At 59.4% G+C, this 16,883-nt stretch overlaps 1 protein-coding gene across 1 annotated transcript in view; it reads right to left on the bottom strand.

Annotated features, from left to right (window-relative positions):
- Window positions 1–341: 341 nt before the first annotated feature.
- The window catches only part of LOC144274275 (E3 ubiquitin-protein ligase TRIM39-like), a 28,388-nt gene continuing 11,846 nt past the window's right edge, over window positions 342–16,883 (bottom strand). The window contains exon 6 of the mRNA XM_077832940.1: window positions 342–2,779. Within this exon, the coding sequence (XP_077689066.1) occupies window positions 2,220–2,779 (560 nt within the window). The 3' untranslated portion in view covers window positions 342–2,219. The remainder of the gene's footprint in view (window positions 2,780–16,883) is intronic.

The following is a 16,883-nucleotide window of genomic DNA, read 5'->3' as shown; positions in this document are numbered from 1 at the left end:
TATCCAGTATCACAGAAGCGATACCAGTATGTACTGAGAGCTACAGATGATTTTTCAAAATGGGTAGAAGAATTTCCACTTAGAACTATGAAAGCACATTAGGTGGAAGAAGACATGTGAAATGATATATTAACATGGCTGTCCAGAGCAGATACTGGCAGATCTAGGTTCTGAATTGAATAACGAGGTAACAGTTTACATTTGGTGATATTTCACTATATGGTCAAATACACAATCATGGCCGGGTGACACATTGCTTCAGCAGACCATGCCACCTAGACAGCAGCAGACTTGATAAAAACACAGATGAATCCATCACAAGATAACATGAGGGTATTTATTTTCAAATAATCAACGTAGGTTTAGGGCCCTCTGCCATGGATGGCGTATTGTGAATAAATCTTCAAAACTGAACACAGTGAGCATTTCCACTAAATGCATCCGATGAAGTGAGCTGTAGCTCACCAAAGCTTATGCTGAAATAAATTGGTTCATCTCTAGGGTGCCACCAGTACTCCTCTTCTTTTTGCGAATACAGACTAACACGGCTGCTCCTCTGAAACTTATTTTTACAGAGCATTCCAGAAGGTGGTGGACAGAACCCAGAGGAATGGTGATGAATTTCCTGGAGCAACTTTCTTTTCTTTGTACTCTAAACCTCACATGACAGCAAAAATAGCACCCTTTCGACTGATTTATGGCCGAGAAGAAAGGTCTCCCAATAAAACTTCACCAAATTTCATGTTAGGTGTCATTAAGTGCCAGCATATTAAGTTAATTTGTGATGATTCAGTAAAGGAATACAACCCCTTCTCTATTTCTTTATCAAACTACATTTGTTGTGTCCTTATAACCAAGAACATGGAAAGCCTGGCAGTACTTTGAAATCAACAGTGCACACTCAAAGTACATTGCCTGCAAATAATATTTCTAAAGAAAAATAAACCAAAAAAATGAGATTGTAGAAGACATTTTTGTATATAGCAGGGGTAGGCAACCTATGGCACATGTGCCAAAGGCGGCATGTGAGCTGATTTTCAGTAGCACTCAGACTGCCCGGGTCCTGGCCACCAGTCCGGGGAGCTCTGCATTTTAATTTAATTTTAAATGAAGCTTCTTAAACATTTTAAAAACTTTATTTACTTTACATACAACAATAGTTTAGTTATATATTATTGACTTATAGAAAGAGACCTCCTAAAAATGTTAAAATGTATGACTGGCATGCAAAACCTTACATTAGAGTGACTAAATGAAGACTCGGCACACCACTTCTGAAGGGTTGACGACCCCTGGTATCTAAGAATACAGCATTTGAGGTTGGGGCCGTGTTTTGTGAGAAAAAGCAAGGAAGGGTCATATCTTGATTACCAATTATATGCAGCTAGAAAGTGAATTAATGCTGACAGAACTTCAAAGAATATTATATAATCTTGTATGAGATAATTTAAATATATTGCTTCATTAATTCTATAATTTTTTCACCTATTAATTTTCAAAGGGGTAGTGCAGGAGGTGGGTGTATGTGCCCTGCCTTCCAGAGAGAACCAGTCAAGACAATAAAGCGGGGCGTGTGGGGGGGTGGGGGGAGAGAGGGAGAGATAGAGAGAGAGCAGCTGCACATGTGTGTAGTTGTGATGTTTATGACACACGTACATTGTAACTGAACAACCCCATCCGACAATTTAATAATTTATTTTGTCAAGATAAATATTTTGGATTTCTTGAAATTCCGCAGTTGAAATAGAAATGACGTTATTTAGAGAAGTTAAACTTCAATACAGATTTGAGGGAAGACTCAAAAAATAAATGTAAATAATTCCATTTCTAAAAATGTTGAGATGCTTGATTTTGAAATACTGTTGAAATGTAAATTGAAATATTCTTGTATTTACACCTTGTTACAATAATATTTTCTAAATTAGAATAATCTTTTTTCTTTCCTATTTTACATTGAGATTTCACAGGACTAGAAAATGCTGACAGGAGTGAATGACCCCATCCCCCACCATCTGCTACCCCCGGGGCAGGGGACGGGGCAAGGTGAGGGCTGGGGGTTGCCAGGTGTCTGGTTTTCGACTGGACCCTCCAGTGGAAAAGGGAAACTGGCAGCGTCCGGGCAGCACAAAAACTCCAGTAGCTGCAGTAACCGGCCCCACCACAGGGGAGCGGGAGGAGCAGCAGCGCTGGGGGGGCCAGTCTGAGCTGCGGGGTCACTGTCAGGGACCGAGATTCCCCCCGGCCGGAGCCGGGACCGGGCAGATGATCAGGGGAGCCGCGTTTGTACCCCCAGCGTTGAGACCAGGATTGAAATAAGGGCGGAGCGTCCCGGAGAAGGTGTCAGTGAACGTGAAGAGATGGGACCCGTCAGTCACATTGTAAAACGAGACCTCGCCCGCCTCATAGTCCAGGAAAATCCCCACCTGTCTGGGCCGGACGCTCACGGGGAGGGGGGTCGAGGGGGAGGTGAAGGCCTTGTATCCCCCGTCCTCCAGCCGCACGACCCAGAATCCATTTCCAGGTGTGAGTGTGACCTTCCCCTTCCTGCTCACAGATTCCCGACAAACCCCCAGAGTCCATTTCGTCTTGTCTCCCACCCCCACCTCCCAGTAACGCCTCCCGCCCGCGAACCTCTCAGCGCCCAGGACAAAGGCATAATTATCAAATCTCTCAGGCTTGTCGGGCAGATCCTGGCGTGTGTCTCCGTGTCTCACATGTTTCTGATCCTCAGACAGGACGAGCCAGGCACTTGCCGTGTCTGGATCCAGAGTCACGTCCACTGGGGAGAGAGTCACAGAGTCAGGGCCGGGGGCAGGGGCTGGTCACTGGGATCGAAGGGAAATTAACCTGCGTCCCCGTTAATCGCTGGGGGGGGTTGTTGCCTGAGGGGAGTCAGGGCCCCTCTGCCTGTGAGGAGACAATGGGGGGAAAGGGCAGGAGGAGCAGGGGAGGGGTGGGAAGGTGTCAGTGGCGGCGGGGGAGGGGAGGGGGGAGGATGATGCTGGGAGAGGAAAGGGGAGGGGCAGGTTACAGGAGTAGAGGGGGAGGGGTAGAGGGGAGGGGCAGGTGACAGGAGCAGAGGGGGGAGGGGTAGAGGGGAGGGGCAGGCACAAAGGCAATGAGGGGACAAGGGAAGGGGCAGGCACCATAAGAACAGATGGGGGGTGAAGGGCAGGATCCTGGGGGCTGCAGGGGATGGGGGGAGGGGTGGGCTCCATGGGAGAAGAAGGGGATGGACCCCAGGGGGCTGCGGGGCCAAGGGAAGGGGCAGACACCAGGGGGCAGAGGGGTGTGAGGGAATGGGGGAGCTCCAATGGGGCAGAGGAAATCAAGGGGAGGGTGAGCTGCCAGGGGGTGAGATGATGAGGAGTGGGGAGGTGGAACCATGGGGGGTAGCGAATGGGCAGGCACTGGTGGTGGGGGGCAGAATGGGGGGTGAGGGAGCAGGTGAGCAGAAGGGGGGCAGAGAGAGGGGTGTGGAGAAGGGTAGGACCTAGGGGGGCAGAGGAGTGTGAAGGGAGATGTGGGCACCAGGGGGGCAGAGGGAGGATGAAGGGAGGGGTGGGACCCAGAGATTAGGAGAGGGGGAGGGGAGGGGCGGGCCAGTGCTGAGGTGAGGGGAAGGGCAGAGACCAGGGGTCCAAAGGGGGGCGAGGGAAGGGACTTGCACCAGGCGGGCAGAGGGGGCAAAGGAAATGGCAGGCACCAGGGAGGCAGATGGGGCAAGGGTAGAGCTGGGACTTGGGGCAGAGGAGGAACTGGCACCAGGGGACTAGAGGGGTGGTGAGGGGTGCAGGTGTCATGGAGCCAGAGGGCGAGGGGAGGGGCAGAGGTGAGAAATAAAGAGAAGGTGGCATGGATGATGGTGGCAGAGGGGGGAGAGGAGAGTGGGGTCAGTGGATAGAGGGTGGTGAGGGGGTAGGCACCAGGGAGGAAGGGGACAAGGGGAGGGTTAGGTGTTTGGGGCGGCAGGGGGAAGGAGGGAAGGGGTCAGCACCAGAAGGGTGCGGGGGGTAAGGGAAAGGGTAGGTGCCAGGGGGATTGAGGGGGTTAAGCAGAAGGGCAGACACAGGGAGGGCAGAGGAGGGGAGGGACAAGCACCAGGGGGCAGAGACGGGCGAGGAGAGAGGCAGGGACAGGTGGGTAGAGGCAGTGTTAGGAGACGGCATTGGGGAGAGGCAGGTGCCAGGGGGTCAGAGTGGGGTTAGAGGAGGGGTGGGCACAGGGGGGGTGAGGGAAGGGGTGCGTGCCAGGGGTCAGAGAGGTTGGGGAGAGAGGCAGTGCTAGGAGGGCTGAGGGGAGTAAGAAGGGCAGAAGCCAGGACAGCAGAAGAGGGTGAGGGGTGGGACGGCCATCAGGGGGCAGAGGGGGTGAGGGAAGAGGTGGGAGACATGGCAGCAGAGGAGGGAAAGGGGAGAGGTGGATGCCAGGACATAGCGGGGGTGTGAAGTGATGGGTGGGCTCCAGGGTGCAAAGGATGTTTGGGGGAGAGGGGAAGGTGCCAGGAGGGCAGGGGGGGGAGTGGGGCAGAGGTGGGTGGAAGGCAGGGGCACATGCCAGGGAGGCAAAGTGTGGGGCAGAGGGGCCTAGGGAAGCAGAAAGTGGATGGGAAGAAGGGGAGGGGTGAGGAGGAGGGGTCAGAATAGAGCAGGGTCCACGTGGGCACAGGGGTGAGAAAAGGGTAAGGGAGGGGCAGGAGCTAGAGGGGTGAGGGAGAGGCAGGCCCCAGGGAATCTCTCTTGCTTTGGGGTCATGTGTGGTCGGTTTCTCACTAAGAGCAGGTTGGTTCTGGCCCCACACACTCTGGGGGTGCAGCCCTGTCCCAGGGGACGCAGCTGGGACTCTCCATGCTGGCGGGCCCTACGGGGACCACCTACCAGCCAGGCAAACCCCACAGCCTGCCCCTTCACTCTCCTGGCCCAGCCCGTCCGCCGTGGGGCAGTGGTCTGGGTTGGGCTCACTGGGGCGGCTGTGCAGTGGAGGATTCGGGGGGTGTGGGGGGGTGCGTAAATGCGTACTAATAGGCTGTTGCTAATGAGGCCAGGGCAGTGGGGAGGGGAGGGGGCATTTCCCCACTTACTGCCCCCTCCATCTGGGAGAAGCTACACCAGGCGCCAGTCCCAGTTCACATCTTCACAGCCAGTCTGCCCTGGGGGTTTGCACCGGTGCAAGGAAATCCCGGCAGACATGGCCTGAGACACTGGTGTGCCAGGGGCCGTAACCCCTCCCGTCACTGGGGTTATGGATCAATAATTACAGGGTGACTGGAGCAGGGGAGCTGGACTCTGGGTCTCCCAGGTCGGGGCCCGACACACTGGGCTGCAGAGTCAGACTCACTCCCACGCTCTGGCCCAGTGCCTAGGGAATTGTTTAGACAGAGGGGGACGTCATCAGACCCCCAGAGCCCAGCAGCTCAAGCCCTCATGGCGTCCCACGGGGGGATTGAACCGGGAGCTCCCCGCTGGGGGCCCAGCCACTGGGCTAAAGGCTGGTAGGGAAGCGGCGGCACCTTTCTGTTGATTGAAACTCGTCAGCAAACTCGACAGGGGTTCGCGAATAGTTTCTGTTGACCCGAAATATAATTTTGCAGCAAATAAACTATTTGTCCAAAACATTTCACCCAGCTCCATTTCAAACGTGTCCCAGCAACTGAGGAGCCCAAATCCCAGTGACTTGCAGTGAGTGACTCTCAACATCCCCAGACACGCACAGTTACGGGCAGGTCAGACTCAGGACATCAGCTATGAAACACTCCAGAGCTGCTATTTAATTTGCCCTGGGTAAAAAAATTCCCCCCGAGCCCCTGATCTCGCCCCCAAAATCAGGCTGAAAATGGAGACCCCCACAAATCAGCCTGAACTCTGCCCAGAGCGAGTGTCCCATGGGCAATGCTGGTGGCACAGACCCTCTGCAGCTGCACCTGGGCGTCTCCCAGAGCAGACAATGGTCACAGAGACCGTCCCAGAGCCCCAGGGGCCCCGGCGTCTCCATCTAACGACTGCGCCAGCCACCCCCCTCGCTCTCATTAACCAGCCCTGGGTCAGACGCGCCGGGAACTTTCAGACCCAGACTCTGGACACACTCTGGGTTCATGTACACAGCCCGCGGCAGCGAGTCTCCGAACGGGGTGGACAGATTCAGGCTTGTGGGGCTCCCTCTTTGGCACTAAAAATAGCCACATAGACGTTCACGCTCAGGCTGGAGCTCAGGCTCTGAAGCCCAGCGTGGAGCCAGGTCTGCCCCTCACAGCGCAAGCGGGGAGATTGTCTGTGTCCATGTCCCCTTCACCCCATTCCTGGGACAGGGAACAGCAGCCCCTGGGCCCCTCCCTTCACCCGCAGCGCAGGGGAGCGAGAGCCCTTGGCCTCCTGGGCAGTGGGGCCTCCCAGCAGCACCCACTCCTGGGTCAGTGAGAAAGTGTCTCCACCTGGAGAGCTCTGTGCACCCGGCAAATACACAGATGTGCCCGTGGATCAGGATCCGGGACGGTCCTCTCCCCAGGAGTGATGGAAGCTCCCTAAAAGTAGAGGGGCCTCCGGTGCCTGAACCATGGCCCCGCCCTCCCATGTGGGTCCTTCTCCTGGAGCTCCTGCCCCCGCACCACCCCTTCTCCCCGAACCCCTGCCCTCACACAGCCCCTTCTCCCTGAGCCACGGCCCTCACACTGCCTCTTCTCAAGACCCCGCCCCCACACTGCCCCTTCTCCCCAAGACTCCACCCCCTCACCACCTCTTCCCCCCCCACACCCGGCCCCCGTGGTAGCTCCTCTCTGCCCCCTCCCGCCCCCCATTGCTCAACCTTACAGCCGGTAAAAAGTGGGAGACCTAGCCCTCCTATCAGTAAAAGTGATGGGGCCATGGTCTCCTGGCCCCTCTCTTCCAGTGCCATTCATTCTCCAGCACCCCCAACCCCGGGAGGAGAGGGGGCCTCGGGGCAGTGTCAGTGAGTTCAGTGCTGGGGGTACGAGTGAGGTTTACACCCCACTTGCTGGAGCTCTGGATATCAAGGGTACGAGGACGTCACAGTGGCCGTGTGAGCCCCGCACTGTCCTGCCAACATGGCTCAGCCCTGACACCTGCTAGAGTCTCTCCCTGGGGAGGAACCGTCCCTGCGGCCCCTTCAGGCCTTGGCCTCCCTGCGGAGGTGGCCGGTCAGGCTGCCGTCAACGAGAATTACGACATGAGCTCCTGTTCACTGGGAGCCGGACTCTGAGCCTGGGCTGAGATCGGTGACTGGGGAGTGAAAGGCCCCAGCTCCCTCACTGCCCCCCTGAGACAGCCCAGCGCCCCCAGCCATTCAGTGCGATAACAGCGATGCTCACACCTGGTGACACCCCCAGTGCCCGCAGCGGGCAGGGCGAGGGCCTGTCCAAGGAACAATGGGTGCAAGCTGCAGCAAGGGAGACTGAGGCTGGAGATGAGGAAACACTTTCTAAGTCTCAGGGCAGCGAAGCTCTGGACCTGGTCCAAGGGAGGCTGCGGGATCCCCGTCACTGGAGGTTTGTAAGAACAGATTGGACAAATCCCTGCCAGAGATGGTCTAGGCCCTGCCCCAGCACCAGGGGCTGGGCTAGGTGACCTTTCCAGGTCCCTTCCAGCCCTGCAGTGCCATGAGTCTAGGTTACAGCTGTTTCTGGGGCGTGGTGTGTGGCACGTGGCAGAGTTAACACTGTTAGTGACCATAACAGCTCAGCGTCCCTGCCAGGGGCCTGGGCTGGCATGTGGCTGCCTGTACCAAGCTCAGCAGGGTGTTACTGGGCCGTGTGGACAGGACCTAGAGTTGGCACCTGTCCATAGGGTTGTCAGGCCTCCGTCCTTCACCACAAACCCCTCATCCCCAGCCCCACCCCGGAGCCCGCACCCCTCCCTCACTCTGAACCCCTCGGCCCCAGCCCGGAGCCCCTTTCTGCAACCCAAACCCCTCATCCCCGGCCCCACCCCAGAGTCCGCACCCCCAGCTGGAGTCCTCACCACCCCTGCACCCAACCCCCTGCCCCAGCCCGGAGCCCTCTCCCACACCCTGAACCCCTCATTTCTGGCCCCACCTGGAGCCCACACCCCCAGCCCAGAGCCCATCCCCCCCCGCACCCCAATCCCCTGCCCCATCCTGGAGCCCTCTCCTCTATCCCAAACCCCTCATCCCTGGCCCCACCCCAGAGTCCGCACCGCCAGCCGGAGCCCTCATCCCCCTCACACACCCCAAACCCCTGCCCCAGCCTGGTGAAAATGAGGGAGGGTGGGGGACAGTGAGCAACGGAGGGAGGGGGGATGGAGGGAGCGAGGGCGGGGCCTCGGAGAGCGGGAAGGGCAGAGCCTCAGGGCCAGGGCAGGGAAGGGGTGTTCGGTTTTGTGAGATGAGAAAGTTGGCACCCGACCTGTCCAGGTTTTCCCAGGATTGTCCCTTTGTCCATGTCACTCTCCTGGGAAATCTGTGAGTCTGCCCAGGACGTGACAAGTCCCAGGTGTGTCAATGGCTGTAATGGGGGAGCTGCGGGGTGACCGTGCCTACGCAAAGGGAGCTCTGGGTCCAGAGTGCCTGGAGCTGCAGAGACGGGGCAGCTCGGAGCAGTGAGTGAGATCGGGAGCTCAGGGCCAGCAGGGCCCAGTAACCCCTGTGCAGGTACCAGCTGCGGGGGCCACTGCCGGGGGCAGCGGGGTAGATCTGGCACCATGTCCTGCTCGGTGAGGTTGGTACTTGGGGCAGTCCAGGAGCAGGAGCCTGTGGTGGCTGGTGCCCTCTCCCGGGATTCGGATGGGGAGACGGTGCCCGGGTGAGGGGACAGGTGATGTCCATGAAGCAGGCAGATTTCCTGTTTTGTTGTACCTCAGAGGTGGCAACCCAAACAGGACCCCCAGCGGTGTTTGTGTAACTGCCCTGGATGCCCCCCTCCCTCCCAGCTCTGTGTGGTAGGATACCCCGGAGTGCATGGACCCCTGGGCCAGTGGGGCTGCAATGTGTGTGCATGGCCCCTGGGCTCTCTGATCCCTGCTGGAGCGGCCCCGACTCCCCCAGCAGGCTCCAGGGCACACACAGGGTCAGGCAGGAGGCTGGGAGCAAACACACACACAGCTCAGCCCCGGCTGTGAGGCAGAAAAGCTGCCACGGGGGCACAATTGGTTGTAACTGGGTCAGGGGAGTGTCACAAGCTGGTTATAAAAACCTGTCTGCCCTGGCAGTGGGGACAGGGCCTTCCTCCACCCAAATCCAGGGGGACACTGAACAGCTCCTGTCTGGGCATGTTCGGGGAGAAGGAAATTGTGGGGACAAGGGCAGGAGGAGCGGGGGAGGGGTGGGAAGGTGTCAGTGGGGGCGGGGGAGGGGACAGGCTGATGCTGGGAGAGGACAGGGGAGGGGCAGATGACGAGAGTAGAGGTTGGAGGGGCAGAGGGGAGGGGCAGGCACAAGGGCACTGGGGGGGTAAGAGGAGCGGGCACCAGGAGGACAGAGGGGGGTGAAGGGAGGGGCAGGTTCCCAGGGGCTGCAGGGGGTGAGGGGACAGGTGGGCACCAGGGCAGAAGAAGGGGATGGACCCCAGGGGGCACAGGCAAGCAAGGGAAGGGGCGGGCACCAGGGGGAGATGGATGTGAGGGAATGGGGGGGCTCCATTGGAGCAGGGGGAATCAAGGGGAGGGACTGATGCCAGGGGGTGGGGGGGATGAGGAGTGGGGCAGGTTCCAGGACCACGTGGGGGAGGGAATGGGCAGGCACCAGGGGGACGGAGGGATGCAGGAGCCTGGGAGCAGAGGGTCTGGTTAGGGCAGGGACAGTCAGCAGTGGGTGGAGGAGGGCAAGAGGAGGGGCAGGTACCAGGAGGCTATGGGGGGAGGGTGAGCAGAGGAGCATGTGCCAGGGGAGAAAATGGGATGATGGGAGGGGCAGGCACTGGGGAGGGGCTAAGGGGGAAGGGGAGGGATTTGCATCAGGGCCATAGAGTGTGAGTGGGGGGCAGGACTGGTGCCAAGGGAAAGAGAGAGATGAGGGGAGGGGTGGGCACCAGGGGTCCAAAGGGTGGGATAGAGAAGGGGCGGGTGGCAGTGGGGGATGGGGGGGAAGGGAAGGGGCTTGCACCAGGGGACACAAGGGGTGAACAGAGGGGCAGGCGCTAGGGAGGCAGAGGGGGAGTAGAAGGAGGGGCTGGCACCAGGGGAAAAGGAGGGGGTGGAAGAAGGCGCAGGTGACAAGGGGACAAAGAGGGGTGAGGGGTAGGACAGGTTTCAGAGGGACATGCAGGGGCAAGCGGTGGGGCAGACCCCAGGGGGCAACAGTGGAGCGAGGGAAAGGGCAATCATAAAGAGGGAGAAGGGCATGAGGGGTGGGTGACAGGAAGACAGAGGTGGGAGGAGGGAAGGGGTCGTCACCAGGATGGATGGGGGGCATGAGCAGAGGGGTAGATACAAGGAATGGAGAGAGGAGAGGGGCGGGCACTGGGGGGCAGAAAGTGGGGTGTGGAGAAGGGCACGCCCTATGGGCAGAGGGGTGTGGAGATCTGGGCATGAGGGGGGAAGAGAGAGGGAGAGAGGAGGGGTGGGACCCAGAGGTTAGGAGAGGGGGAGGGGAGGGGCAGACACCAGGGGGCCCAAAGGCGGGCAAGGGAAGGGGTTTGCACCAGGCAAGCAGAGGGGGCAAAGGAAGTGGCAGGCACCATGGAGGCAGATGGTAGCAATGGTAGAGATGGGCCTCAAAGGGGCAGAGGAGGAGTGAACAGAGGGGCTGGCACCAGGGGACTAGAGGGGGGTGAGGGGTGCCAGTTTTAGGGAGGCAGAGGGTGAGGAAAGGGAAGGGGGAAGAACTAAGCGGAAGGTGGCAGGGGAGGGGGTGCAAGGGAAAGGGCAGGCAACAGGGGGTGGGGGTGAGGGAAGTGGCTTGTACTGAGGGGAGAAGTGGGGGCAAGGGCGGGAGAAGGAAGGGACAGGAACCGGGGCCAGAGTGGGGGAGAGACAAACACTGTGGGGTTGGGGAACAGTGGTGGGGCATGGGATGGGGAAGGCACCAGGGGAAATGGGCGGGACGGTGAGGGAAAGTGTGATCGTCAGTGGGTAGGAGGGCAAGGGAAGGGGTGGGTGCCAGGAGACTAGAGGGGTACGAGGGGAGGGGTGAAAGCCGGGGGGCACAGGAGGGTGAGCAGATGGGCAGGCAGCAGTGGGACAGTGGGAGGGGCAGGCGCCAGGGGGACAGTGGTGAGGCATGGAGTGGGGCAGTCACCAGGGACAACAAGGGGCAAGAGGCGGTATTGGGGGCAGAGGGGGGCAAGGGAAGAGGTGGGCGCCAGAGGGGCAGGGGAAGGGGCAGGTGCCGGGGGACAGAAGGGGGTAAAGGAAGGGGTCAGACAAAAAGGAGGGAAGGGGGTGGGGAGGAGTGGGTGCCAGGAGATGGGGGGTGAAAGGAGGGGTGGTCATGAGAAAGGCAGGGGGTGGGGCAAGTCATGGGTGATGGGGGCAGAGGGGCGTGAGGAGAGTGGAGTCAGGGGGCAGAGGGAGTGAGGGGGGTGGGCATCAGGGAGGAAGGGGGCAAGAGGAGGGGCAGGTACCAGGGGGTCAGGGTGAGTGAGGGAAGGGGTCGGCACCAGGAGGGTGCAGGGGGGGGAAGGGAAAGGGCAGGTGCCAGGGGGATTGAGGGGGTTGAGCAGAAGGGCAGACACAGGGAGGGCAGAGGAGGGAGGGATAGGCACCAGGAGGTAGAGAGGGGGGCGATGGGAGGGGTGTGCACGAGGGGCCAGAGCGGGGCGAGGAGAGAGGCAGGGCAGTACAGGGAGGTGTTAGGAGAGGGGATCGAGGAGGGGCAGGAGCCAGAAGGTGAGAGTGGGGCTAGAGGAGGGGTGGGCACAGGGGGACGAGGGAAGGGAAGGGTGCCAGCGGTCAGAGAGGGTGGGGAGAGGGACGGGTAACATGCGGGGATGAGGGGGGTGAGAAGGGCAGGAGCCAAGACAGCAGAGGAGGGTGATGGGTGTGGGGGGCATGAAAGGGCAGAGGGCAGTGACAGGCACCAGGGGGGCAGGGGGGGCGAGGGGAGGGGAAGGAGACATGGCAGGAGAGGGGGAAAGGGGAGAGGTTCATTCCAGGAGGTAGCAGGGGGGTGAAGTGATGGGTGGGCTCCAGGGTGCAAAGGATGTTTGGGGTAGAGGGGCAGGGGACAGGACGGCAGGGGGAGAAGGGAGGGGTGAGTTCCAGGGGGGCAGAGGTGGGTGGAGGGCAGGGCACATGCCAGGGAGGCAAAGTGGGGGCAGAGGGGCAGGGGCCCAGGGGAGCAGAAAGGGGGTGAGAAGAAGGGGAGGGGTGAGGATAGAGGCAGGGGCCAGGTAGGCACAGGGGGGAGGGGGGAGCAGGAGCCAGGGGGCACAGGGGCATGTGGATATTGGCAGGTGCCAGGGGGCAGAGGTGGGTGGAGGGCAGGGGCAGATGCCACAGAGACAAAGGTGGGGAGAGGGGCAGGGTCCCAGGCGGAGCAGCAGGAGTTTGGGATGGGATGTGACGAAGTGGGACTGTTCTTAATGTTTCCTCTGAATAGTGTGGGGGTGCCTCAGTTTCCCCTAGGCAGTTCTTAAGTATCTAGGGGGTGGAGTAAGGGTGTATGATCATTGCAGAGCCCTAGAGGGCATGTGTGTGCAGGAGTCTGGACACAGAGAATGGCCAACACCCTGTTTCCGGGCAACTGATGGCCTGGGCCCTTCCCCCCCTGCAAGGTGGGAGCTGAAGGGTTGGAGAACAAAGGAATCAGGTGACCACCTGGCCCGGGAAAGGAACAAAGCCCAGAGGAGGAGGGGCTGGAGGGGGTTTTCAGTTTGGGGCTGGCTGGGACATGGAGTGAAGTGCAGACGTGGTTGTCTGGCTCACTGCCCCCCAAAATGGACCCAGCTGAGGGGTCCTGTTCTCTGCACCTGCAAGCTCTGTTTTAGACCATGTTCCTCTCGTCTAATAAACCTTCTGTTTTACTGGCTGGCTGAGAGTCACATCTGACTGCGAAGTTGGGGTGCAGGACCCTCTGGCTTCCCCAGGAGCCCCGCCTGAGCGGACTCGCTGGGGGGAAGCGCACGGAGGGGCAGAGGATGCTGAATGCTCCGAGGTCAGACCCAGGAAGGTGGAAGCTGTGTGAGCTGTGTGTCCTGAAGACAGGCTGCTCACAGAAAGGCGACTGCCCCAGAGTCCTGAATGGCTTCATGGGGAGCAGTTCCAGAGCATCGCCCAGGGACTCCGTGACAGGGTGAGGGGACAGGATAGAGGCAGGGGTCAGGTGGGCACAGGAATTGAGGGAAGGGTAAGGAGGGGCAGGTGCCAGGGGGATAGAGGGAGGTGAAGGGGGCAGGCCCCAGGGAATCTCTGTTGCTTTGGGGCATGTATGGCTGGATTGTTGCTAAGAGCAGGTTGGTGCCATCCCCACACACACTGGGGGTGCAGCCCTGACCCACGGGGTGCAGCTGGGACTCTCCATGCTAGGGCACGGGCAGGGTGTCTGGGCTCGCTGGAAAGGGACAGGGTAGTGGGAGATAGGAGTTGAGGGGTGCTGGGGGGAACAGGGGCCATTGCTAATGAGGCTGGGGCAGTGGGGAGGGGAGGGGGCATTTCCCCACTTGCTGCCCACTCCATCTGGGAGAAGCTGCACCAGGGTCCAGGCCCAGTTCATACCAGGGCACCAACATGGCTGAGATACTGCTGTGCCAGGGGCCAGAACCCCTCCCTTCACTGGGGTTATGGATCAGTATTTACAGGGTCACTGGACCAGGGGAGCTGGACTCTGGGCTGCCAGGTGCAGCCCGACCCACTGGCCTGCAGAGTGATTCTCACTCCCACACTCTGGCCCAGTGCCCAGGGCAGTGTTTAGACACAGCGGGGCGTCTTCAGCAGGAGAGATTGAGGGAGCCCCACATCAGACACCCGGAGCCCAGCAGTTCCAGCCCCTCCTGGATTCCCACATTCCAATACCTGCCCACATCCCATGGGGGGATGGAACCGGGGGCTCCCCACTGAGGGCCCAGGCACGGGGCTAAAGGCTGGAAGGGAAGCGGTGCCACCTTTCTCTGTTCATTGAAACTAGTCAGCAAACTCGACATGGATTCAGGAATAGTTTATGTCGACCCAAAATATAATTTTTCAGCAAATAAACTATTTACCCCCAAAATTACACCCAGCTCTATTTCAAACGTGTCCCAGCAACTTAGGAGCCCAAATCCCAGTGACTTGCAGTGAGTGACTGTCAACATCCCCAGAAACGCACAGGTACGGCCAGGCCAGGCTCAGGACATCAGCTATGAAACACTCCAGAACTGCTGTTAAATTTGCCCTTGGTAGAAACATTTCCTCATGGGCTCCCATAGCTCTTTTACTGAAGGCTGCAGGGAAAAGATATGGCCAGTAGTAATTAGTGACACTAACAAGGAGCTAGTCTGAATGAAAGAGACCTTGGAAGAGACTAGCTGCAGAGTTATGTGAATTCAGGGGACATCTTTACCTGGTAGTCTTGGACTATTTTTCCAGGTATATAGAAAGAAAGAGTGTACTTGAAAGACATAACATACCAGAGTGTTATAGAGCAACTGAAGGGCACTTTTGGTCGGTGACGAGAAGAAAATTATGGCCAAGGGCCATGCAGATTTCCTTGTGGCAGCAGGGCAGGAAGTACCCCCCACCCCACCCCAGCTGCAGAACATCACCAAGTATCAGCCCTGGTCAAGCCTCCCTTTGAATACAGGTTGGCTCTGGGGGTGGGGGGAAATGTATGAAGAGGGCTGGCTCTTGTATGGGAGTTCGGACCAGACTACCTGAGACAGGCTCCTGTACGGGAGAATGAGACAACCCAGACCAACCTGAAAGTAATTAAATCCCTAGGTGGCTAGTTGGCAGCTAAATAGCTAATGAGCCTGAAAAAGGGTTACCGGGGCTCAGCTGAAGGAATCCTAGGGACAGGAAGCTGCCGAGGAGAGGAGCTCCCAGGAGAGCTCACCAGAGCAAGGAGCCTGGAAGGGGTGCTTCCAGAGCAGTGGTCCCCAAACTGGGGGTTGTGCCCCCCTAGAGGGTGTGGAGGAACATTTGGGGGCATGGCAGGGCATGGAGCAGCCCCCATGGGTGGCGGGAAGGGAACGCCAACCAGCCTTACTCTGCCCCCACCTCCACTCTGGCCCCACCCTGAGCCCCAGCTGCAGCTCCGGCCCCAGCCTCAGCCACCGGCTCCTGGCCCTGCTCCAGGCTGCGACCCCAGCTGCAGCTCCAGCCCAACCGTGGTTCCGCCCCCGGCCAAAGCCCCCAGCTCCTGGCCCCAACTGCAGCCCCAGTTTCAGCTCAGGCTGCACCAGCAGCTTCGCTCCCAGCTGAAGGCTGCGGCTCCCGGCCCCAACAGCGGGTCCACTTCCAGACACGGGCCCCAGTTCCTAGCCCCAGTTGCAGCCCTGTTCCTGGCCCAGCTCCCGGGGTGGGGGCACAAACCAGGTAAGGGAGGGCATGACCAAAAACGTTTGGGAACCACTGTCCTAGACAGAGGAGCTCACCTAAGGGGGAGGCGCTGCCAGAGATGAGAATGACAGCAGCAGCTGTAGAAGGACAGAGCCCTGGAGAGCTGCCCCCGGCTGGAGAAAGTGGATGCAGAGAATAAAGGCACGGTCTGAAATGACCCCAGCTCCCGGAAGGAGGGCTGGAGTCATGTGATTCCAGAAGGGAAACTAATCCAAGCCCAGCTCCAGGAACGAGGACTGAGGACTCCTGACTTGAGGAAAGTGAGGAGCTTGAGTGAGAGCTGGAGGCCAGAGCAGAGTGAAGGAAAAGATTTTATTTTGGGGTTTACTTAGACTCAGAGCGGACCTCAGGAGGGGACTTTTCTCTCAGATCTTTTGGACTATGAGGTGTAATTTAAGAAGTGCTGAAGAGGGTAAACTGAGGCAAGATGCTTGCCAAGACACCCTGAAATGACTGAGGGTGGTACGTGAGGGAGCCACCCCACGATAAGTCTACAAAACTGCAACCAATTTAACAGAACTGCTGCCCCTTCCCCATACAGACAGAGCCTCGCTCTCTTCAGTCTCTCTGGGTGGGCCCCTCACCACAGCATCTGACCCCAACAGAGCCTGCAGCACAGAGTGGGAACATACAGCGAACACAGCACAGGGTTTTGGGCCACCCACCTGGCTTCCAGTGTCTCTCTCCCAGCTCCCAGGCTGCTCCCGCTCCCCGACAGCCTCCAGTTCCCCCCGACCTCAGGCTGCCTCTGCCCTGCCCTGTTCCCTGGGGGGTGACCCAGGGTCCAGCATGTAGCCATCAGCGTCACTACAATACTGTCTACCACACCCAGAAGACAGGCACTGGATGGGCTCAGGGAGCGGCTGGCCCCACAATGGGAACCCCGTTCCCCCTCCCCCAGTGTTTGCTGCTGCCCTTGCTGGGCCTTGTCTGCACTCAGACCAGGAGCCCTGTGGGGCTGGCAGCCCCTTGTTCTGTCTCCAGTGCCTGGCTCACTCGTGGGCACTATACCAATAACAACACTCACTGCCCAGCCCCTAAGGGCTGCATTACAGTGCGGGGCCTTCCCCATTGCACACGGGGACGCTGGGGCGCAGGGATCCCTGGTTACTCTGCCCCACACATTCACCCAGCGACTCCCTCGGCTGCCGGACCCGGGTCCCAGGGGTCGGAGCAGTCGAGCAGCAGTGACAGGGCAGGAAAGGGTTAATCCCAGCGCGGTGGCGCTTTGCTGCCCGGCCCTGGCTGGTCTCTGCCCTCTGGGGGCAGCACAGGGCGCGTGTCTCTGAGCAGGTCCCTGCCCACTCGCCCGGCCACTTGCCCAGACCCAGAGAACCCAGGTGCCGGGGGAGGAGCAGCCCCAGCAGCGCCGCATTGGCCCTGGCACGGGCTGAGCCTGCGAGCGCAGCACCAGAGGCCGCGGCAGAGGGGGGGGCTCAGCCA

The sequence above is a fragment of the Eretmochelys imbricata genome, chromosome 14 (genome assembly GCF_965152235.1).
Source record: "Eretmochelys imbricata isolate rEreImb1 chromosome 14, rEreImb1.hap1, whole genome shotgun sequence".
Lineage (NCBI taxonomy): Eukaryota > Metazoa > Chordata > Testudines > Cheloniidae > Eretmochelys > Eretmochelys imbricata.
This window is presented reverse-complemented; position numbering and strand designations above follow the sequence as displayed.